General features: G+C 56.5%; 3 protein-coding genes and 1 long non-coding RNA gene across 5 annotated transcripts in view; 3 read left to right on the top strand and 1 right to left on the bottom strand.

The window, feature by feature from the left end:
* Positions 1-23831, top strand: part of LOC310745974 (uncharacterized protein) — a 618230-nt gene that overhangs the window by 366358 nt on the left and 228041 nt on the right. The gene's annotated exons all lie outside the window — the stretch shown is intronic.
* LOC310746292 overlaps positions 1-23831 on the bottom strand; it is a 284046-nt gene that overhangs the window by 174912 nt on the left and 85303 nt on the right. The gene's annotated exons all lie outside the window — the stretch shown is intronic.
* CHPF2 (chondroitin polymerizing factor 2) lies at positions 161-15045 on the top strand. Of its 2 annotated transcripts, none has more exons than XM_083579450.1 (5): positions 161-298; positions 994-1419; positions 8132-8696; positions 10679-10861; positions 13636-15045. In XM_083579450.1, exons 2-5 carry the CDS (start codon positions 1112-1114, stop codon positions 14911-14913), a joined length of 2334 nt encoding a protein of 777 aa, XP_083435576.1. In that variant the 5' UTR covers positions 161-298; positions 994-1111; the 3' UTR covers positions 14914-15045. The 2 variants fall into 2 exon arrangements, with proteins under 2 accessions (XP_083435576.1, XP_083435575.1); XM_083579449.1 differs by lacking the exon at positions 161-298 and adding an exon at positions 427-576 and having other exon boundaries at positions 950-1419.
* SMARCD3 (SWI/SNF related BAF chromatin remodeling complex subunit D3) overlaps positions 18494-23831 on the top strand; it is a 41725-nt gene continuing 36387 nt past the window's right edge. Inside the window, exon 1 of the mRNA XM_083579727.1 lies at positions 18494-18587. Coding sequence (XP_083435853.1) covers positions 18585-18587 — 3 coding nt within the window. The 5' untranslated portion in view covers positions 18494-18584. The remainder of the gene's footprint in view (positions 18588-23831) is intronic.

Below are 23831 nucleotides of genomic sequence, written 5' to 3'. Positions count from 1 at the left end.
CGCCGCGTGCACACCAAGCCCCGCCCCGCGACGCCGCGCCCGCTCCGCCAATGGCCGCCCGAGACGTCACGCCCGCCGGGCCCCGGGGCAGGACGGGAAGGCGAGTCTGGGCGGACTACGGCGCCCGGCCTGCCCCGCGCGGGAAGGGGCAGCTTGGGAAATGGAGTCCGCCCTCTTCCCCGGAGGGAGGCGCCGCTGGGGCGGAAGAAGAGGAGCGGGAGGAAGCGCGGGAGGCCGCCTGGCGGGGACGGGGGGAGCGTGGGAACGCCAGACACGTGTCGCGGCCGAGCTGCGGAAGGTGAGCCCCGGGAGCCGGCCTGGGCGAGGGGGAAGCCGCCTCCATGCGAGGGGAAGGGGCGTCTCCTGGGCGCCTGCCCCCTCCTGCGAAGGGACCCCCGGTGGCCCCTTCGTGGCCCCAGAGGGCGCGTCCTGGAGGGGGGGATGCTGCCCCGGCCCACACCCCTCCCGGTCTCTTTCCTCCCTCCCAGTTCGGCGCTTAGCCCCGGCCTTAGACGGCGCCGTCGGGGTGGTCCTCTTGCCCTCCTCCTGGGGGCACGTCGTGGGGTGGGTGCCGCTGTCTTCCATGGTGACCCCCTTCCTTCCTCCCTCTCCGCCATGGTGACTTCCTTCCTTCCTCCCTCCCCGTTCCCAGGTTTGCGCTTAGCCTGGCCTTAGGCGGCGCCGTCGGGGTGGTCCCCTTGCCCTCCTTCGGGGGGGGGGGCACTTCGTGGGGGCGGGTGCTGCTCTCTTCCCTGCTGCCCAGGCGTGTCATGGTGACCCCCTTCCTTCCTCCCTCTCCGCCATGGTGACTTTCTTCCTTCCTCCCTCCCCGTTCCCAGGTTTGCGCTTCGCCCCGGCCCTGGACGGCGCGGTCGGGGTGGTCCCCTTGCCCTCCTTCGGGGGGGGGCACTTCGTGGGGGCGGGTGCTGCTCTCTTCTCTGCTGCCCAGGCGTGTCATGGTGACCCCCTTCCTTCCTCCCTCTCCGCTCCCAGGTTTGCGCTTCGCCCCGGCCCTGGACGGCGCGTCCGGCAAGGCGCCCCGCTTCCCCTCGGCTCGCCGCTCCATGGTCGCGGAGCCCCGGCTGCCCCGTCCGGGCGCCCGCCGCCGGCCATGCGCGGGGCCACGGTGCTGGCGGTGCTGCGCCCGGCGCTGCCGCTGCTGCTGGGTCTGTCGCTGGGCTGCAGCCTGAGCCTGCTGCGCGTCTCGTGGATCCAGGGCGACGCCGGAGACTCTTGCGCCGACGCCGCCGGCCGAGCCGCGCTGGGCCATGGGCGGCAGCCCGACGGAGAGGGGCTGCCGGGGGCCGGAGGAGGAGCGGGGCCGGGCCGGAAGGAGGACCAGGAGTCGCAGGAGGAGTTCAAGCCGCGCATCGTGCCTTACTACAGGGACCCCAGCAAGCCCTACAAGAAGGTGCTCAGGTAAGGTGCGAGCCTGGAGGGGGCAAGCCTTCTCCATCCCCAGAGCTGGGTTCCAGGGGCTTTGGGGAGGAGGAGCACTGTCATGCCAGAGGTAAGCAAGGCTTTTGCCAACAGTCCCTAATAATAATAATAATAATTTAAATAATAATAATAATAATAATAATAATAATATAATATATTATTTATACCCCGCCCATCTGGCTGGGCCTCCCCAGCTTCCACAGAAACAAAAAATACAGTAAAATATCACACGTTAAAAACTTCTCTGAACAGGGCTGCCTTAAGATGTCTTCTGAATGTCAGGTAGTTGTTTATCGCTTTGACATCTGCTGGAAGGGCGTTCCACAGGGCGGGCGCCACTACCGAGAAGGCCCTCTGCCTGGTTCCCTGTAGCTTTGCTTCTCGCAATGAGGGAACCGCCAGAAGGCCCTCGGCGCTGGACCTCAGCATCCGGGCAGAACGATGGGGGTGGAGACGCTCCTTCAGGTATACTGGGCCGAGGCCGTTTAGGGCTTTAAAGGTCAGCACCGACACTTTGAATTGTGCTCGGAAACGTACTGGGAGCCAATGTAGGTCTTTCAAGACCGGTGTTATATGGTCTTGGCGGCCGCTCCCACTCACCAGTCTAGCTGCCGCATTCTGGATTAGTTGTAGTTTCCAAGTCACCTTCAAAGGTAGCCCCACGTAGAGCCCATTGCAGTAGTCCAAGCGGGAGATAACCAGAGCATGCACCACTCTGGCGAGGCAGTCCGCAGGCAGATAGGGTCTCCGCCTGTGTACCAGATGGAGCTGGTAAACAGCTGCCCTGGACACAGATTTGACCTGTGCCTCCATGGACAGCTGTGAGTCCAAAATGACTCCCAGGCTGCGCACCCAGTCCTTCAGGGGCACAGTTACCCCATTCAGGACCAGGGAATCCTCCACACCTGCCCGCCTCCTGTCCCCCAAAAACAGTACTTCTGTCTTGTCAGGATTCAACCTCAATCTGTTAGCCGCCATCCATCCTCCAACCGCCTCCAGACACTCACACAGGACCTTCACCGCCTTCACTGGTTCTGATTTAAAAGAGAGGTAGAGCTGGGTATCATTTGCATACTGATGAACACCCAGCCCAAACCTCCTGATGATCTCTCCCAGCGACTGCATGTAAATGTTGAAAAGCATGGGGGAGAGGACAGAACCCTGAGGCACCCCACAAGTGAGAGCCCAGGGGTCTGAACACTCATCTCCCACCACCACTTTCTGAACACGGCCCAGGAGGAAGGAGCGGAACCACTGTATGACAGTGCCCCCAGCTCCCAGCCCCTCAAGACGGTCCAGAAGGATGTTATGGTCAGTGGTGTCAAAAGCTGCTGAGAGATCCAACAGAACTAGCAAACAGCTCTCACCTTTGTCCCTAGCCCACCGGAGATCATCAACCGGTGCCACCAAGGCAGTTTCAGTCCCATGATGAGGCCTGAATCCCGACTGGAAGGGATCCAAATGGTCCGCTTCTTCCAGGCGTGCCTGGAGTTGTTCAGCAACCACTCACTCAATCACCTTGCCCAAGAATGGAAGATTTGAGACTGGGCGATAATTGGCCATCGTGGCCGCATCTAAAGATGGTTTTTTAAGAAGCGGTTTAATAACCGCCTCTTTCAGCGGGTCTGGGAAGGCTCCCTCACGGAGGGAAGCATTCACCACCCCACGAAGCCCATCGCCCAGTCCTTCCCGGCTAGCTTTTATAATCCAGGATGGGCAAGGATCCAGGAGACAGGTGGTTGGTTTCACTCGTCCAAGCAGCCTGTCCACATCCTCGGAGGTAACAGATTGGAATTGATCCCACACAACTTGACTAGACAGGACTCTAGCACTCTCCCACCCCGGCCCTGCTCCCATGGTGGAGTCTACTTCTTCCCGAATCTGAGCGATTTTATCTGCAAAAAACTTTGCAAAATCATTGCAGGAGAACATGTGGCCCGTACTGGGCCCCGATGTTGCAGGTGGTTCCGCTAAATTGTGAACCACCTGAAAAAGTCTCCTGCTGCTGTTTTCTGCAGATGCAATAGAGGCGGTGAAGAAATTCTTCTTTGCCGTCGCTATCGCCACTTGGTAGGCTCGACGTTGAGCTCTAACCTGTGTCCGGTCAGATTCGGAATGAGTTATCCGCCACCGGCGCTCTAGCCGTATCAACGATTGTTTCATTGCCCTCAGATCCGTGGAAAACCACGGGGCTGTCCGGGCTCCATGCAATCGGAGAGGGCGCTTCGGAGCCAAACAGTCAATAGCCCTGGTTAGCTCCGCATTCCAGCGGGCCACCAGGGAATCAGCTGAAAGGCCATCAACATGGGATAAAGCATCCCCTACCACTCTCTGGAAACCATTTGGATCCATTAAGTGGCGGGGGCGGACCATCCGAATTGGTCCCACCTCCCTGCAGAGGGGATGGGTCGCAGAGAAGTCCAGTTGCACCAGGAAGTGATCTGACCATGGCACTTCTTTCGTTTTGCTTTTACTTAGTGTCAGATCACCAACATCCATAGAGGTAAACACCAGGTCCAAGGCATGTCCGCGGCTATGGGTTGGGCCAGACTTATTCAGGGACAGCCCCATGGAGGCCATGCTTTCCACGACGTCCCGAGCGGCCCCTTGTAAGGTTGTGTTGGCGTGGATGTTAAAATCCCCTAGAACAACCAAGCTAGGTGTCTCTAGGAAAAAAACCACCATGACCTGAAGCACCATGACCTGAAGCAGGGAATCCTTGGTGCAGCGGGGAGGTCGGTACACCAAAAGGAATCCTGTACTGCCCCTATTGCCCAACTTCCAGAACATGCACTTGGAAAACTGGGTCTTCCCAATAGGATGCCTGGTGCAAACTAATGACTTCCTAAAAATCACTGCAACCCCCCCTCCCCGCCCACATGACCTGGGTTGCTGTGCGTAAGAGAAACCTGGTGGACAAGCAGCGGCAAGGACAGGCCCATCTGCTTCATCCAACCAAGTCTCTGTTACACATGCCAGGTGAAGTCCTCCATCCATGATCAAGTCGTGGATGGCAGTGGTCTTATGAATCATTGACCTGGCACTGCACAGCAGCACTTTCAGGTCATGTGGGTATCCCTTGCTGATTCTAGTATCCATCCGGTCAAGACCAGACCCGGAGGCAGGAATAGTCCTCAGACAATGACTAAACCTGCCTCCTCTGTAATGACATGGTCTGGTCTTAGCGTAACTCCTCCTCCTACCCGTGATCACCGAGATCGGTTGTCCCAGTGCATCCCCCCCTGTGGAACATGCCCCAGCCATTTTGTGGGCTGGGGCCCACTCCCCGGCAGCCCTGACCCCTCCCCCTAAGAACAAAATAACACCTTAAACAAAACCAATAAAACAATACAAACAAAAAAATGTAAAAATTACAAAAACATCAAAAAAATTCCCCAAGCCCAACCAAACATCCATCCCACCCCCACCCCCCACATACAAAAAATCCAAAAGAATTTTTTAAAAAACATTTTAGAAACACTCTGTGCCCCTCTGGCAGGCTCAGAGCGGCTAACAACAATAAAAGTAATACAGCATTCTAAAATCATTTCATTATAAAATTAATTCAAATCAAATTGATGGCAACCATTAGGCTAAAGTTCTGTGAAGATTGCCAAAAGAGGGAGTCAGGCTGTGCCCTGACCAAAGGCCTGGTGGAACAGCTCCGTCTTGCAGGCCCTGCGGAAAGATGTCAAGTCCCGCAGGGCCCTGGTCTCTTGGGACAGAGCGTTCCACCAGATCGGGGCCACAGCCAAAAAAGCCCTGGCTCTGGTTGAGGCCAGCCTAACCTCCCTGTGGCCCGGGATCTCCAAGAAGTTTTTGTTTGAAGACCGTAAGGTCCTCCGTGGGACATACCAGGAGAGGCGGTCCCATAGGTACGAGGGTCCTAGGCTGTATAGGGCTTTAAAGGTTAAAACCAGCACCTTAAACCTGATCCTGTACCCCACCGGGAGCCAGCGCACTGGATGAATGTGATCCCGCGGCAAGGACCCCGTAAGGCGTCTCGCCTGTCATTCTGCACCTGCTGGAGTTTCTGGGTCAGTCTCAAGGGCAGCCCCACATAGAGCGAGTTACAATAATCCAGGCTGGAGGTGACCGTCACTTGGATCACGGTGGCGAGGTCAAAGTCCTCTGGCTTTGGGGGAAGCAAAGACTCTCAGAAGAGAACTAGGAATCTAGATAGACTGCCTCTGTACCTGGAGGTTCCAGAAGAAGAGTCTGTCTGCCTGGTCCCTTTAGTCCAGCATCCACTTCTCACAGGGTTCAGTCAGATGCCTATTTTGGGAAGCCTGCAAGCAGGATTTGAACACAATACCTCCTGCTCCCTCCCACGGGAGGCGCAGCATAATCATCCTGGCTAAGAGCCCTTCATGGCCCTCTCCTCCACCTCCTCCTCCATGAATTCGTCCTTTTAAAGCCACCCAGACTGGTGGCCATCCCTGCCTCATGTGGCCGGGAGTTCCGCAGTTTAACTCTGTGCTGTGTGAATAAATACTTCTTTTTCTCTGCCCCGAGTCTGACCAACATTCTGCTTCAAGGGATTCCCATGAGTTCTAGTGTCATGAGACTAAGGAGGGAAACTTTTCCTTCCCTACTTTCCCCTTGCCATGCATGATTTCATAACCTTCGGTCAGGGCTTTCCTTTGGTGCGCTTCCTGTGCGCTGGGGAGAACCCCGCTTGGGTGCTGCTGCTCCTCACATTGCAGGAGGGAGTGGAGGCAGGGAGAACATGGCTCAGCTGCATTGAGCTGGTGGTGCCCTTTCCCCGGGAGAACGGGCCCGAGTGCCCCATGCACCCTGATCCAGGGGCTGCTGCTGCTGTGATGCAGGTCTGTGGGGAGGGAGGAGCGTTCACGCTCATGAGGAGTTTTCCCTCTTTCTGTCTGCACCCCAAGGAACCTGTGGTGTGCGAGTGCCCAGGAGCAGCGTTGTGAGTCTCCCCCCGAGTTGCGGTAGCTCAGGCTCCCAGCTGCACCCAGAGAGTTCTCTGGCTCCGTTGGTGGCCAGCAGGCAAGGAGCAGAGGCAGAAACACAGGCCCATTCAGCGCTCTCCAGGCCCATATCGATGGGGCTTTCCTTCTTTAAGTTCTCAAAGCTCCTAACCAAGTTCAAGGTGTTCCTCTGAACTAGCCAGATGTTTAACTGAGACGCAATCTGTCCTTTGAAAAAGAAGGCTTTAGAGTCTCCTTGCCCAAAAATGGCAACTAGGCGACTGGAACCCTGGTTTGTGCCTAGCTTATATATCTTGAGTTTCCAGCACTGAAAGGATCCAGGAGTCTCCCCGTCCCGCAGTGACAAGCTCTGCTCCTCCCTGGTGTCCAAGAACGTGCAGGATTCTGAGGAGAGCCAGACAGAGGTTAGAGGTACCCAGGCACAGTTGGAGGCTGCTTGGGAAACATCCAGGAGGGGAGGAGCCATGGGGGTGGCGGACAGGGCCCTCCAGTCCTGGCAACTGCTCCATTGGGGGGAAACCTACTGGGGAGGGTTGCTGAGACCACTAGGCTGAGTCTACGGTGGTACCTTGGTTCTCGAATGTAATCACTTCCGGAAACAATAGCTGACGGCTGCATCAGACGTTCAGCTTCCAAAAAACGTTTGAAAACCGGAAGACTTACTTCCAGGTTTTCAGCGTTCAGGAGCCGATTTGTTCGTCAGCTAAGCCGTTTGAGAACCAAGGTACCAGATGTCAAAGAGAACAACAACTACCAGACTTTGAGAAGACATCTGAAGGCAGCCCTGTTTAGGGAAGCTTTTAATGTTTGATGTATTACTGTATTTTAATATTTGGTTGGAAGCCACCCAGAGTGGCTGGGGAAGCCCAGCCAGATGGGCGGGGTATTAATTATTATTATTACCACCACTGCATTTTGTTTCCTTGAATAAAGAGTTAACTCTTTATAGGGAAGTTTTTAATGTGTGATGCTTTACTGTGCTTTTATAATTTGCTGGAAGCTGCCCCGAGTGGCTGGGGCAGCCCAGTCAGACGGGTGGCGGGTGAATGATTTCCTCTTATTATTGTTGTTGTTGTTATTGTTATTGTTATTGATATTGTTGCCTTCCCTGGCACTGGAGATTTGCTTCCTTTCTTGCTGACCTGCATCTGACTTCAACCCTGACAATATCTGTATGTTGCATTGCATCGTATCACAGTTTTTTTAAAAAAAATTACAAATTTCAACACAGGAATTTTCACAAAATACATCGTCCACATTGTTTCCCCCCTAAACAGAAACCCCACCCCCAGACTTCCCTCAGCTCCTTTCTCCGGTTTCTCAACACCTCTTTCTATCTGCATGTTATAAAATTGTAAAGATCCACAAATTATCTATCTATGTATTATAATAAAGGGTTTGTGAATGTTTATTCAAACCCTACCAAAGAGTCCAGTTCATTATGTTGCTTCTTCAAATATTTCGTAAAAGGTTCCCATTCATCTTTAAAGTCACAGTTATCCTTATCACGTAGCTTGTGTGTCAGTTTTGCCAATTCCGCATAGTCCATCATTTTTTCTTGCCGTAGTTCTTTTGTTGGGATTTCCTCATTCTTCCATCCTTGTGCTATTAAGACTATTGCCGCCATTGTCGCGTACATAAAAAATTTTTAGTTTCATAGTTTCGAGTGCCTTTTTATTCCTGTCGCTTTCCCCGTGAGACAAAAAGCTCCCCTTCTCCTCCTCCTTCTCCTTGCACAGGACGCGCTACATCCAGACGGAGCTGGGCTTCCGCGAGCGGCTCTTTGTGGCCGTGCTGACCTCCAAGGCCACCCTGGGCACCCTGGCCGTGGCCGTCAACAAGACAGCCGCCCACCACTTCCCCCACCTCCTCTACTTCACGGGGCTGCGGGGGGCCAAGGTGCCCCACGGCCTGGCGCTGGTGTCGCACGGGGACGAGCGGCCCGTGTGGCTCATGTACGAGACGGTGCGCTACGTCCACCAGCACTTTGGGGGCGACTTCGACTGGTTCTTCGTCATGCAGGACGACACCTACGTCCAGCCGGAGCGGCTCAAGGCGCTGGTGGCCCACCTGAGCATCCACCAGGACGTCTACCTGGGCCGGGCGGAGGAGTTCATTGGCGGGGACGAGCAGGCGCGCTATTGCCACGGCGGCTTCGGCTACCTGCTCTCCCGCAGCCTCCTCCTCAAGCTGCACCCTCACCTGGACAGCTGCCGCAACGAGATCCTCAGCCTGCGGCCGGACGAGTGGCTGGGCCGCTGCCTAGCAGACTTCCTGGGCACCAGCTGCACCTCCCAGCACCAGGTGGGCAGGCGGGAGTCCCACGGGGCTAGAGACAAGAGTTCCACAGGGCCAAGGGGCTGGGAGATGGGGCATGGAGGGAGGGAGGCAGGCGGGAGTCCCACCGGGCTAGAGACAAGAGTCCCACAAGGCCAAAGGGCTGGGAGATGGAGGGAGGGAGGCAGGCAGGAGTCCCACGGGGCTAGAGACAAGAGTCCCACAGGGCCAAGGGGCTAGGAAATGGGGCATGGAGGGAGGGAGGCAGGCAGGAGTTCCACAGGGCCATGGGGCTAGGAGATGAGGCTAGGCAGGCAGGAGTCCTACAGGTCCAGAGGCAGGAATCCCAAAGGTCAATAGGCTAGGAGATGGAGCCAGGCAGGCAGGCAGGAGTCCCACGGGGCTAGAGACAAGAGTTCCACAAGGCCAAAGGGCTGGGAGATGGGGGCATGGAGGGAGGGAGGCAGGCGGGAGTTCCACGGGGCTAGAGACAAGAGTCCCACAGGGCCAAGGGGCTAGGAAATGGGGCATGGAGGGAGGGAGGCAGGCGGGAGTTCCACGGGGCTAGAGACAAGAGTCCCACAGGGCCAAGGGGCTAGGAAATGGGGCATGGAGGGAGGGAGGCAGGCGGGAGTTCCACGGGGCTAGAGACAAGAGTCCCACAGGGCCAAGGGGCTAGGAGATGAGGCCAGGCAGGCAGGAGTCCTACAGGTCCAGAGGCAGGAATCCCAAAGGTCAATAGGCTAGGAGATGGAGCCAGGCAGGCAGGCAGGAGTCCCACGGGGCTAGAGACAAGAGTTCCACAAGGCCAAAGGGCTGGGAGATGGGGGCATGGAGGGAGGGAGGCAGGCGGGAGTTCCACGGGGCTAGAGACAAGAGTCCCACAGGGCCAAGGGGCTAGGAAATGGGGCATGGAGGGAGGGAGGCAGGCGGGAGTTCCACGGGGCTAGAGACAAGAGTCGCACAGGGCCAAGGGGCTAGGAAATGGGGCATGGAGGGAGGGAGGCAGGCGGGAGTTCCACGGGGCTAGAGACAAGAGTCGCACAGGGCCAAGGGGCTAGGAAATGGGGCATGGAGGGAGGGAGGCAGGCGGGAGTTCCACAGGGCCATGGGGCTAGGAGATGAGGCCAGGCAGGCAGGAGTCCTACAGGTCCAGAGGCAGGAATCCCAAAGGTCAATAGGCTAGGAGATGGAGCCAGGCAGGCAGGCAGGCAGGAGTCCCACAGGGCCGAGGCTGGGAGATGAAGCCAGGCAGGAGTCCCACAGGGCCAGATACAAGTCCCCCACAGGGTGAAGAGGCTAGGAGATGAGGCCAGGCAGGCAGGACTCCCACAGGCCAACAGGCTGGGAGAAGGAGGCAGGCAGGCAGGCAGGCAGGCAGGAGCCCCACAGAGCCAGAGCTGCTCCAGGGAAGCCAGTGTCCTCTTTACGCTTGGAGCCCCTCCCAGTGGGACATCTGAGCGAATGCTGTGGGGCTCGCTCAGCCTCCGACTTGCTACTTCTGTCTCTCTGGATTTTTTTAATATCTGGGGAGGCAGTTGGGGGACTTGGGAGAGAGGGGTTGGTTAAGACAGGCCTTGCCTGCTCCCTGCTCTGCTTCGAAGAGGCCTGCACTTGCCATAGTAGTGTCTTGCTTGGGCTTAGGGACCACGCCAGTCCCAAGGCAAATCTCCACATTCTGAGAAGTTTAAGTCGGGGAGAGAGAAAAGCCGGATTTGTGCAGAAGAGCAAAGGGAGCCGGCTGGTTATTGCCTTCGTCCGGCTCTCTGTGGCTGCAGGGTGCATGTCAGGAGATTGGAGCCTGGAGGCGAGTTCGAATTCCTGCTCAGTGAGAACACAGGCTAGTAGACTTTGGGTCACAAGCTTAACTTGGTTCGCAGGGTGGTTGTGATGAGGAGTAAACATCTGCATCACACCTGCTTTTGGGGATGGAAAAAGAGGGAGCAGATAGTAAGTCTTTGGTGCAAATACTTCTGCAGAGAAGGAGCATCATTTCCTCCCTCTCTTAGGGTCAGAATTACCTGTCCTTTGAACTGGCCAAGAATGCGGACCCAGAGAAGCAGGAGGGAGAAGAATTTTGGGGAGCGATTGCCGTGCACCCCGTCACAGAGCCCACCCTCATGTACCGCCTGCATAAGAGGTTCAGCCGGATCAAGCTGGAGCAGACCTACCAAGAGATAGAGGAGCTGCAGGTAAAGAGGGGAGAGAGCCCCCGAACACCCCCCCCACAGACTCTCTCACTGCTGGGGGTGGAGAGGATGGAGGCCGCTGGGTACTGGTCTCAGGCAGGGAAGGTGGGGAACAGCTGTGGGTCACCTTCCGGCAAGGCAGGGAGGAGACCCCGGCATCCTGGGATTTCTAAGGCAAGGTCACTTCCACAGAAGCAAACAGGGTGACACCAGAGACTCCAAGCGTCCCTGATTCTCAGGGTGTCCCTGGAGGGGGACGCAAAGTCATCCTTTTGCTCACGGTTCTCTGTACACAGCATCTGGTGGAACGGAAAGTCTGCTTTTTGGTTTGGTTCAGACTACAAAGGAGCTGCTGGAAGGATAAGACCCTGCAAGCTCCACCTTCTTCAGCTGAGGATCTCCCAGTAGGGGCAGCTGGAGGCTTCTGGGTGCTCACAGTGGGGTGCATGAACGTGATTTGGGGTGCCTGCAGCAGCTGCTGGGCCCACGCTGGGAGCATGGGGTTGGTGGCTGAGAGCCTGGAGTTCTGGCAACTCAGCTTCATTCTTAGATGATAATATTAATAATATTCACTAACAATATTCACTCTGGGCGGCTTCCAACAAAGAATTAAAAATACATTAAAATGTCACACATTAAAAACTTCCCTGAACAGGGCTGCCTTCAGATGTCTTCTAAAAGTCAGATAGTTGTTTATCTCCTTGACATCTGATGGGAGGGCATTCCACAGGGCAGGCACCACTACCGAGAAGGCCCTTTGGCTGGTTCCCTGTAGCTTTGCTTCTCGCAATGAGGGAACCACCAGAAGGCCCTCGACGCTGGACCTCAGTGTCTGTGGGGCTGAAGGATGGGGGTGGAGACGCTCCTTCGGGTATACTGGACCGAGGCCATTTAGGGCTTTCAAGGTCAGCACCAACACTTTGAATTGTGCTCGGAAACGTACTGGGAGCCAATGTAGGTCTTTCAAGACCGGTGTTCTGTGGTCTCAGCGGCCGCCCCCAGTCGCCAGTCAGGCTGCCGCATTCTGGATTAGTTGTAGGTTCCAGGTTACCTTCAAAGGTAGCTCACGCTACTAACCTGGCCAGATGGGCAGGGTACAAATAATAAATTACTATTACTACTATTACAGAACTGCGGAGTTGGACAGGACCACAAGGTCATCCAGTCCAGCCCCCTGCAGGGCCAGGAGCCACAGCTCCAGAATCCCTGGCAGGTGGCCCCCCAACCTCTGCTTAGGAATCTCCAATGAAGGAGAGTCATCACATGTTGGGCCTGGTGGGCTGGAGACCACTGGGTGGGTCTAGCTGCAAAGAGCCAACCAGCAGTTGTGGCACTACTCAGAGCAGGAGTGAACTCTTCATTAGCAAGAACACAAGGAGTTTCAGGCCTGACGAGCCCAGCGGTTCATCCCCCGTAGGTCCTGCCCCCATGAATTTCATTTTAATTCACTTTTAATTAATTATAATTAGATATTACTATGCACAAGGCAGTTTACAAGCTGAAGAAACAACAAAATAGACAGCAAAGATCATACACGTAATGACAATCTGATCCAAAGCATAAAAGTCACAATAATTTATATCAGTTACCAAGACTGAAAGTCCCTGCCTTCCCACAAGCATCTCTAAGTCTCCTTCTCTTCAGGGCTTTATCCAAGCAACTAGAGACTGTGCCTGCGTGCAGCCTACTGCTGCCCTGCCCTTTTCAGCCCTTTTCTGGTTCTGGGAGACAAGTGAGGAGGGGAGCTTGTCGCAGCAGCAGGAGGAGACAACCTGAGCTTCTTCCCCAGCCAGACCCATCTCTGCCTCTTGGCCTCCCTCCTCTCCTTCTTCAGCTTCTGCCTCTGATTCTGTACTGCCCTCTGCCACAGACTCCCCCTGCTCACTAAGCCCTGTCCCCTCTTCAGCTTCCCACACCTTCTTCTCCCTCTGACCCCAACTGGTTCAGTCCATGACACACCAGGCCTTGTAGATTCCTTCAGCATCCTTTGTTTCGGGCTGAGCTATACTTTTTGGAAACCCCCTTTTCCAGCCCCTGCCACGGGGTGGTCCAGCTGTGCTGTAGCCTTATTGGAGTTCACCGATTGGGTCTGCGTTGCTCCCAAACAGGAGGAAGGGAGTCAAATGACACTGAGGGTTGGTTCAGAGAAAGAGTTCTTTATTTCTGCTCTCCGGAACAGCAGAAAGGCACTTGCGAGGTCAGTCCACAGCAAGTCCAAAGAAATGAGAGATTTCATGGAGTATATATATCCTCCAGGCACCCTCTCCCTCCTTCCCCAGGAATCCAACCACGTCAGCCTATACACGCAGGTAACATCACATATGTTCCTGCTCCGGTACTCTTAACCATAAAAGGGTATTCCTTCCTGTACTTCTGACCATAAAAGGGTATTCCTGTTCCTACTCTTATCTTGGAGCAAGAGGTCACCAACTCCAAGAACACACTCTGGCGCTGTTCCCGGACTAGGTCTGTGCGTCAGGACGTAAGATAAGACCTAGACATGTCATCCCTACTCCACTGGAACAGCCAAGGTCATCCTTGCCGTCACAAACTGATAAAGGAGAGGGCTCTGAGCACTTGTTTACACAGCCGGGTTTTTGTTTATACATTGACTCAGAGCTCAAGTTAATGGATTTTAGCTAAGGAAAAGTAGGGATTTTGGTACCCATTTCAAACTGTCTGCACAGTCAGTTTTGGGTTTGGGAAACCCATTCCTTCAGTAAGGGAGAAGGTTGGGGGACGTCTTAACAGGGGCTCTCCTCCTCTCTCCCCGGCAGGCTCAGATCCGCAACCTGACAGCGCTGATGCCATCGGGGGAGGCAGAGCTGTCGTGGCCCGTGGGGGTCAGCGCCCCCTTTTCCCCCAAGTCCCGCTTCGAGGTGATTGGCTGGGACTACTTCACGGAGCAGCACCTCTTCTCCTGCCCCGACGGGGCCCCCAAGTGCGAGCTGCAGGGGGCCAGCAAGGCGGACGTGGGCGACATCCTGCAGGCGGCGCTGGAGCAGCTGAACCGGCGCTACCAGCCGCAGCTGCGCTTCCGCAAGCGCCGGCTGCTCAACGGCTACCGCCGCTTCGACCCCACGCGGGGGATGGAGTACCAGCTGGAGCTGCTGCTGGAGGCCGTCACCCAGAAGGGCCACAGCCACCTCCTCTCCAAGCGCGTCCAGCTCCTGCGCCCGCTCAGCCAGGTGGAGATCATCCCCATGCCCTACGTCACGGAGGCCACCCGCCTGCAGCTGGTGCTACCCCTCACCGTGCCGGAGCTGGACTTCCTGGGGGGCTTCCTGGACGCCTTTGCCACCAACGCCCTGGACGCCAGGGACAACTCCCGCCTGACCCTGCTCTTCGTCTACGACCCCTACGACGCCCAGCGCGTGGGGCAGGTGGACGTCTTTGCCGGGGCCAAGGCCATGGTGGCCGAGCTGGAGAGGCGCTACTCGGACGTCAAGATTCCCTGGATCAGCGTCAAGACAGAGGTCCCCTCCCAGGTCAAGCTGATGGACATCGTCTCCAAGAAGCACCCCGTGGACACCCTCTTCTTCCTGGCCAGCGTCTGGACGGAGGTCACGGCCGAGGTCCTCAACCGCTGCCGGATGAACGCCATCAGCAGCTGGCAGGTCTTCTTCCCCATCCACTTCCAGGAGTTCAACCCGGCGCTGGCTTTCCGCGGGGGCGAGCAGGCGGCCGGCGGGGGCGCTTCGGCCGCCTCGGACTTCCCTCGGGACGGGCGCTTTGACCGGCAGGCCTTCTCAGAGGCCTGCTTCTACAACGCGGACTACATGGCAGCCCGCGCAAGGCTGGCGTCCGACGTGCTGGACCGCGAGGAGGCTCTGGAGGGCCTGGAGGCCTTTGACGTCTTCCTGCGCTACTCGGAGCTGCACGTCTTCCGGGCGGCGGAGCCGGGGCTGGCGCAGAAGTATGTCTTGCGGGGCTGCAACCCCCGCCTGAGCGAGGAGCTCTACCACCGCTGCGTCCTCAGCAACCTGCAAGGACTCGGCTCCCGATCCCACCTGGCCATGGCACTCTTTGAGCAGGAGCAGGCCAACAGCACCTGACCGGGGGGGTGAGGGGGGGCGCAAGGAGGGAGGCTGCTGTGCTTGGCGGCTGGGGGGGCAGAAAAGAGGACCCACTGACCCAATTTTTACAAAAAACGAGAAAACCAATTAAACGTTTCCTTGCTGCTGCAATTGCCCTGCCTGTGTCACCTGGGTCTCTCCTCCTGTTTGGGGGTGGGGGGGGAGAGGGACGGAGCAACAGCAACAGCTCAGTCCTTCATGGGGTGGGGGACCAGAGAGAACTTAGAAGAATGGTTGGCATTGTGTGTGGGGGTGTGTGAAGTCAACGGGCTGAGTTACCAGCACTGACGTGGGCTCCCCCTGGGGTGCAAGCCTGGGCCGTGTGCATGGGGGGGGGCGTTGCCCAGACTACAAGACCCCCCTCTTGGCCTCCCTGATGTGGTCCAAAGGAAAGCAGAGCAAGACGTTTGGCACCAGCTGGGCTGCAGGAGCTGATGGAAGGAGGTATACAGTGGTACCTCAGGTTACATACGCTTCAAGTTACAGACTCTGCTAACCCAGAAATAGTATCTTGGGTTAAGAACTTTGCTTCAAGATGAGAACAGAAATTGTGCTCTGGCGGCGCAGCGGCAGCAGGAGGCCCCATTAGCTAAAGTGGTGCTTCAGGTTAAGAACAGTTTCAGGTTAAGAACAGACCTCCAGAATGAATAAAGTTCTTAACCCGAGGTACCACTGTACAAGACACTATCCAAGAATGCCTTAAGGACTCCCCTCTGGATTTGTTAGCCTTTTCTTCTCCTGAAGATATCCCGCAAGGCAGCAGAGGTTTAAGATCAGAGTTTTCCTTTTCCTAGATGGGCTGCTACCTTAAAATCAGCCCCCGAAAAACATAGGATCAGAATTGTAGAGTTGGAAGGGACCATAAGAGTAATCTAGTCCAACCCCTGGCAATGCAGGTCTCTCTTTGCCCCATGTGAACCCATGATCTGGAGCAGGGGTCGGCAACCTAAGGCCCGGGGGCCGGATGTGGCCCAATCGCCTTCTCAATCCGGCCAGCAGGCAATCCGGGAATCAGCGTGTTTTTCCATGAGTAGAATGTGTCCTTTTATTTATTTGTGGGGCATAGGAATTCGTTCATTTTTTTTCCTTCAAAATATAGTCCGGCCCACCACAGGGTCTGAGGGACGGTGGATTGACCCATGGCTGAAAAAGATTGCTGACCTCTGATCCGGAGGGTGTCCATCTCTCCCGACTGAGCTGCCCCAACACTTGGCAGCCATTATTCTGAAAGAAAACCTGCCCCCCACTGCCCACAGTTTTTCTGCTCCCTAGTTGGCTACTCCCAGCGTTGCTGGCCACGCGCCCCTTCTCCCGCTGTCCTCCTCGCGAGCAAACGCTCCCCAAGGACTGTTGAGCGCCTGACCCGCAGGTCGAAGCTGCCTTGGGTGGGGTGCAAATCCGCCCTCCTCAGCAACTGAGCGGGGAGGGTCTCTGGCTGCTGCTTCTGAGGAGGGGCTTCCCTTCGGGTTGGGAGTCGGACGCTGCCTCCATCCCCACGGGCCACAGAAGCGCCCCACTTCCGAGCGGTCGGGCCGCCCTGCCGTGAGAGCGGCGCATATAAGGGCTGGGGGGGGCGCCTCTCCCCCTCTCTCCGCAGCACCGCGCAGGCGCCTGGCGAAAGAGCAACGCGTGTGCCCGAGCCGGCGCCGGAGACCCCGCCAGGTACGCGGGTCCGGCGGGGTGGGAGAGGGGCGCAGCGCCGGCCCTTGGCACTTAGTTTTCCCGGGGGGCTGTTTGGGAGGGCAGCCTTCCTCTCCGCGCGGGCCAGTCGTCTGTCTCTCACCCTGCGCGCCCCTTGCCCAGGAGGGGCCGCGACCTGCGCCCGAGACAAAGCCCCCACCCCATTCCCAAGGCGGAGAAGGGCTGTGCTGGGGCCGACGGAGTCCCGCGACCCTTCTGGGGCGCAGCCTTCCCGCGGAGATCCCCGCGCTCCTGCGCGCCTCCGACGCTGCGCGCATCTTGCGCGCCTCCGCCGAGCTGGGCTCCCCTTTCGAGCCGGCGGCGGGCATCGGCCTCTCCCTGCCCGGGCAGATCAGGGGGCGCCTGGCCGAAGAGAGGCTGCTGCACTGCCCCTGCGCCCTGTTTACTTTTCCCCTTCCAGACATGGATCCCGCGGCTCCGCTGCGCGCCGGCCCAGCGCGGCCCCACCGCCGCGGCGTCAGAAAATGGGGGCGCCGGGCGGCTGAAGTCTAAGCGACCCCGCCGCCGCCGCCGCCGGACGCTTGAGATCTACCTGGCCCAGAGCAGGTAGGCTCGGCCGCTTGCAGGGCGAAGGGACCCCGGGGGCGCCCGCGGGCCGGGGCGGGGGGTGGTCTGTGGTTCGAAAGCGCAGCCGGGCTCTCGAGAGGGGAGGTCGGAGGGGTCTCGTCCTGCTCCCTGGCTGCGCGACTTGCCGGCCTCGGCAGGTCGGACAGCGCAGCATGAAAGAGCAGCTGCTTGGGAGGCAGAATGTCAGTTCCCGCCTGAAACCCAGAGGAAGAGATGCTGAGCTGAACCGAGGGGTCTGACTCTGTAACTGGCAATTTCCTACGTGCTGATGTGTGTGGGTGGGGAGCACAAAATGCCAGCGGCTGAGCCCTCCCCTCTTCGGCGCTTGGGGAGGCCCTGGAGTGACCCCACTACCCATCCCCCAAAGTCTCAAATATCCTGGGACCTGTAGGAAGCATAAAGTTGGAAGGCACCCCAAAGGTCATCCAGTCCAACCCCCTGCAATGCAGGAATTGCAAGCATTAACTAGGGACTGGGAGCAGCCTCCGAGACCCTATAACACCGGTCCTGGAATACCTACATTGGCTCCCAGGACGTTTCGGAGCAAAATTCAAATTGTTGGTGCTGGCCTCGGTCCAGTATACCTGAAGGAACATCTCCACCCCCATCATTCTGCCCAGACACTGAGGTCCAGCTCCGAGGGCCTCCTGGTGGTTCCCTCCCTGTGAGAAGTGAGGTTACAGGGAACAAGGCAGAGGGCCTTCTTGGTGGTGGCGCCCTCCCTGTGGAACACCCTCCCATCAGATGTCAAGAAAATAAACAACTATCTGACTTTTAGAAGACATCTGAAGGCAGCCCTGTTTAGGGAAGTTTTCAATGTTTGATGTTTTATTCTGTTTTTAATATTCTGTTGGGAGCTGCCCAGATGGGTGGGGTGTAAATCCAATACTATTACAATTATTATTATTATTATTATTATTATTATTATTATTATTATTATTTACCTAGTCACTCCGTCCCTCCTGTGCTGGCACACTCCCCTTTCCCCCAGGAGGGTTCAGTTGGGCACCCCTACATATTGCCCCCCACGATGCCCCCTGGTGGGTGCCTCCTTCCTGCAGGTGGGTGCTGATTCTGCCAGGTGGGTGGGGGGTACTGGGCAACTCCCTCGGCCTCACAGTCAGCCAAGCAGTTGGATGGTGACTCCGGAATTGCAGGGGGTTGGACTTGATGACCCTTGGGTGCCCCCAACGCTACCATTCTAGACTCCGTTTTCCCAGGGATCTGTGACCCACCACCGCCACTGTGTCCCTGGGTGTGGGAATGATTTGGCCTTTGCCTCCAGCAGCTGAACCTCGGGGTTTTTCTTCTGTGCTGTGTTGCCATCACAGCTGCATGAAGTTTCCGAAGGAGGCAGCTCATCTCTTGGAAGCCTCTGCCTGATGGTGAGTCGTGCCCCCCCCCCCACTCCTGGAGAATCACAGCAGACTGGTCTAGGCGGCAATGATGGGGCTGCCCACCCCCAAGCCTGGATCTGACCCCTGGAGCCAGCTGGGTGCCTAGTTGCCTTGGGTAAAGCCAGGGGCTTTTCTGAAGGTGATGCCCTGCTCTCCTCCTGGGTTGGTGGAAGCAGAATGGGGACGAGTCTGTGTCTGGCAAATCAGCAACAAGCCCCTCTGGTCTGGTTGCAGGCAGGATCCTGACCACCTCTGCTTTGGGCTCCTAGCTCCAGTTGGAACCCCCGGCCACTGAGCAGAGAGAAAAATAAAACCACTTGTAGGAGCTGGCTGGTTCTTTGTGCAGGGGAGGGGCAAGGAAGAGAGGCTTCCCTGCTCTGTGTGGCCCCCTCCCTTGCCTGAAATGGGGTGGAATGAAGGCACGGAGGGGTGGGGGTGGGTTATGTGCAACTCAGGAGGGAAGATGTAGTCCAACCTTCTTAAGCCACTTAACTCCTGTCTGGCAGCAGTGTTTGGGTCCTTTTGCCCCTGGACCTGGTCTGTCTTTCTTTTCCTGTTACTCCAGGGAAAAGTCCTCAGTGGTCTGACCTCTATGTGTGTTTGCAGGGTCCTGCCTGGCTTGACTAGGCTTCAGCCACTGAAGCAGGGAGGGGGAAGAAACCACAGAGCAGGCCTATCCTAGGTGCCAACCCCCTGGGTGGCCAAGCAGTTCCCTCGCTGCAAGAAGCCAAGTTACAGGGAACCAGGCAGAGGGCCTTCTCGGTGGTGGCACCCGCCCTGAGGAACGCCCTCCCAGCAGATGTCAAAGAGAAAAACAACTACCAGATTTTTAGAAGACATCTGAAGGCAGCGCTGTTTAGGGAAGCTTTTAATGTTTAATAGGTTATTGTATTTTAATATTCCATTGGAAGCAGCCCAGAGTGGCTGGAGAAACCCAGCCAGATGGGCAGGGTATAAATAATGAATTATTATTATTATTATTATTATTATTATTATTATTATTATTATTATTTTCCCTGTGAAGGGGCCGGACACCCACAAATTTTGGTGCCAGGGCCATGCATGCTGCATGGCATCCACAGCCCCCAGCACCCATTGTCGCGGGGCCCAGTTGGCACTCCTGGGGCCGATCCTGCATCTCTGCCATAGCAGGAGTTGTGTGTGTGTATCACCACTTTGCAAGTCCAGTGGGGAGTGAGGACAGGCAGCCTTTCCGCCCAGTCCCCTGCCGGCTGCGGAGTCAGTGAGTGTTCTCTCCTGGGTCCTCTTTGCTGCTGCATTTTTAAAGGCTGTGAGCAGGCAGCCCAGACTCTGACTCAGCAGCAACAGCCTTGGGTTGGGCATGATGGAGGAGAGCTGATAAGGTGGGAGGCTGGCAAAGCTCTCTCTGATTGGCCGGAAGGAGCTAGGTGGGTGGGGGGCAGGAGGCAGGGCTGGCCCCCAACCTGGACGACTTGGAAAGAGCATTAGATAAATTCATGGAGGGGGGGAAGAGCCAGGATGGGTGTGCTCTGTACTGGGCCCAGGGGTAACCCGTGAAACGCGGTCCAGGACCAGTCCAGAATCCGAAGGTTCTGCTGGGAGTCAATCCAACAGGGCCAAGGCAGGAAACCAGGCAAGGACAGGTACAGGATCTCAGGCAGGATCTGGCACACAGCAATGTTGCTCCCGCAACCTGGGGCGGGGTCCGACAGCCTTTTATCTTTGTCGGGGTAATGGCCGGTCCTGATCCCCCGGCGACTCACCTCCCTGTCTCGCCTGAAGGTGAGCACTCCTCCTGCGAGTACTCAGGTCTCTCCTTCTCTCAGACCTCAAGTCTCTGCAGCTCGGGAGACGTTGGTGGGTTACTAGACCCAGAGGCCGCCTCAGCCTCCCCTGACCCAACCGGTAGTGGAGCAGCTGGAAGTGAAGGCGCAGCTGGAGGCAACAAGGTCATCTGAGGTCATCCCCGCATCTGGAGCCAGGGCAGGCTCAGGCCCCTGACTTGGCCCAGCTGGTGTTTGCTGCAGGGGAACCTGTGCAGACTGGGACTCTTCAGGATCAGGCCCCAGACTTGGTTCAGATGATGCTTGAGGCAAAGGATCCAGTGCAGACTGAGACTTCTCTGGTTCCGAGTCCCAGGCCATCGCACGCTCTGCCCTCCGCAGCTGGAGGCAGGAAATGCTTCCAAATCCCACTTGCAAGAAACATCAGGAGGGGAGAGTCGCTCTTGCACTCAGGTTCCCCTCCCTGGTTTCCCACAGGCGTCTGGTCAGCCACTGTGAGAACAGGACTCTGGGCTGGGTGGGCCATTGGCCTGATCCAGCAGCCCTTTGTGGTACTGACCGGGCTCTTGGGTTCTGGCGTGCCTGTGGAGGGAGGCAGGTGTGTGGCAGAGGGGGGTCTGCTTCCTCCAGGCTTCCTCCACCTGATGCTGAGGAGCAGCAACTTCTCCCACGAACCTGCTGTGAGCAAACCCGTGTCTCGCTGCCTCCTGTGGAGCTGGATGGGGTTTTTGGATCCACCGCACATCCTTCCCAACCCAGACTGGCTTCCCAACTCCAGCAGCTTCCTTATTTATTAAATTTGTATGATACCCTTCATCCGAATGTCATAGGACAGTTTGAAATGAAGAAATCCCCAAACCTCTCTCCCGTGATCTCACTGAGAAGGCCACGAGGAGAAGGAGCTGCCATCCAGCCCCAAAGGCCTGGCCTGGGCACAGCTGGGCTTGCCTCCCCGTGGCTTCCCCTTCCATGAGGGAGCCTGTCGTGGGGTCACCTGGTTGCACCCCCTCAGAAGTGTGTGCCCAGCGCCAAGGTGCCCCTGCCCCCCATGCTACGCTTCTGCCATGGAGGGGCTGCTTCTTCGTGGCCCCTTCGCTCCTCGCCCTCTCCCTTGCCCCACACACCTTCCTGGGCATCTAGGTCTGTTGGCACTGGCTGGCCTCCTCGCTGGCTGCAGGTGGGGAGCCCAGGAGGAGAAGCCCCCTCTCCAGGTTCACGTGCTGTGAAGGAGCCCTCCATCAAGAGGCCGGATTAGGAGAGCACCACCAGTTTGCTTGCACCGGGAGCTGAGCTCAGAGGGCACCTCAGGGGATGCTGCAACAATGATGAGCAACAGAATGCAAGAGGTGTCTGTGTGCCAAATTCTGGTGTTGCACAGAAATTTTAAAGCCCAGCATCTGCCACTGCCTCCGTCCCAGGAGTTCTTCTTTGCTGTGTCTCCCAAAGACCCAGGGGAAGTATGAGTGAGTGCAGATACTGGACGGTCATTTGTCATGGATACTTTAGTTGTTATTCCTGCCTTGCAGGGGGTTGGACTAGATGATCCTCAGGGGTCCCTTCCAACTCTACCATCCCTGCAGGGAAGCAGAGCGTTCAGCAAGCCTGACACAAAAATATTGTCAGTTGCCTTTATCACTTCTGAGGTGCCGACGTTAAGGCAGGAGCTGCAACTGAGTATTTATTTATTTGTTTTTGGGTCACCGGGATCTGTTGCTTCAGTGTGGAAAGCATCTCACTATCTTGTGCATTTTTGCATGTGTGTGTGTCTTCCAGCTTCCTCAGTGCACTCCTAAAGACCTGGCGTGGCTGACTGACAAAGTGGCAGACCCTTTGGTGGCCATGAAGTCCTGGAAATCCAGGACCAATCCGGTCAGGTCCTTAATTGACAAAACATGTCAAGCCAAGTGTGCAAGGAAATGCAGCTGTGTCTTCCCACCCTTAGGACAGGTGGGGTGGGGGACCTCCTAGCCATGACAACAGGTGTGGGGCGGCTAAGGGCAGGGCTTCAAAGGAACAACCAGGGGTTTAGACTGGGCTCCCAGTAGCTCCATTGCTGGAGCAAGGTCTGCTCTCTCTTGTTTATTTATTTAATAAAACCCACACACCGCTCAATGGTCAAAACCACCCCTCAAACAGTTTACAAAAAGATAAGAAAACCAAGGAAAAATGCATTAGTTTAAAACGGACGAAATGCTTAAATCCACACAAACTTTCAAAGCATCCAGGCAGGCTTGTTGGAACAAGCGTATTTATAGCAGGCGCCGGAAAGAGGACGGGGAAGGTGCCTGCTTGTTGTCAAGAGGCAGGGAGTTCCAAAGAGCAGGCGCTGCCACAATAAATGATGACGTTCTGACAAATGCGGAAAATGGGCATGTTGTGGCACCTGGAGCTGTGCCTCTTCTGCCAATCAAAGCAGTTGAGTGGGTGCATGGGGGGGTAAGGGAAAGTCTTAGGTAAGCTGGTCCCAAGTTATTAAGGTCTTTCTAGACTAATAGGACCACCTTGATCTCAGCCTGGTAGTTGATGCAGATCTTTGAGCACAGGGCTCAATCCTGTCAACACCAACTGCAGCTCCCGACTGTGCCGTTCAAATTGCAGCGGGGACTAATGTTGCCTAATCCTCCAGGATTAGGGGCCTTGATGGTTAAGCATCGTTAGTTTCATGCTAGATCTGTCCTTGCACCAGGCGGCCAGCAGCACCAGACCTGAGCACATGACAAAGTCCTGCTCCTCTGCCCTGCCTTGGTGAGACTGCAGGCTTGTCTTTCGTATTCTGCCACTGCTGAAACCATGGGGCTCTTTGGGAGAAAGGAACTGGGTGAGGTGATTCCCACACAGCCTCCCTATTTTTCGCACCCTCGGGTTTTCTCTTGCTTTCCCCCCCCAATAAATTTTATTAAAGTTTGAAAAAAAATAAATTAAAAAGAATAATATCGAATATCTTTTTATCAAAGATAAGAAAAACTATATAAAAACGCAACCCCAAAAGGGGGTGGGAGAAAGAAAGTAAAGGGGGAAAGAGGGGAAAGGAGAAGAATCAGAAGTTTTTGTCCTTTTCCCTCAAGTTTTCTCTTTTGAAAGGACTCCTCCCTCTGCAAACTTCAGGTCTCCCCCAAGGGCGTCGAGAGCTCCCCTTGGTTTCTTCCTCGTCCTCTCTTGTGACTACAATCCGAGCCCTAGGAACCGGGTTAATTATTAGGAGGGAGCGATAAAGGCGGTTGTTCTGAGCGACTGAAAGGCGTCTTGCAAAAGGGTCCTGGAAGCGAAACAGGCGAATGATCTGGGCTCAGCAGGGCCCCGTCATGTGCCAAAGGCAGGCAGGCGTCGCGGGTTCGCCGGGGAGGATGGACGAAGCGGCTGCCCGAGTCTCTCTCCCAGGCTGGGCCCTCGCGCGCTTCCTTCAGGCGCACAGCAAGAGCAAGAGCCACGTTGAAACACGCCAGGACCTGGCTGTAGTTTTCCATTC

Source organism: Podarcis filfolensis, assembly GCF_964270895.1.
Source record: "Podarcis filfolensis genome assembly, chromosome: 12".
Classification (NCBI taxonomy): Eukaryota; Metazoa; Chordata; class Lepidosauria; order Squamata; family Lacertidae; genus Podarcis; species Podarcis filfolensis.
This window is presented reverse-complemented; position numbering and strand designations above follow the sequence as displayed.

What these genes read in the sequence shown, in the direction of transcription:
- CHPF2 (XM_083579449.1), top strand. Translation starts at nt 442, where the DNA reads ATGCTGCCCCGGCCCACACCCCTCCCGGTCTCTTTCCTCCCTCCCAGT. An exon ending in GTCGTGGGGTGGGTGCCGCT is followed by an intron (nt 577 to 949) that starts GTCTTCCATGGT and finishes TCTGCTGCCCAG; the next exon opens with GCGTGTCATGGTGACCCCCT. An exon ending in AAGAGATAGAGGAGCTGCAG is followed by an intron (nt 10,862 to 13,635) that starts GTAAAGAGGGGA and finishes TCTCCCCGGCAG; the next exon opens with GCTCAGATCCGCAACCTGAC.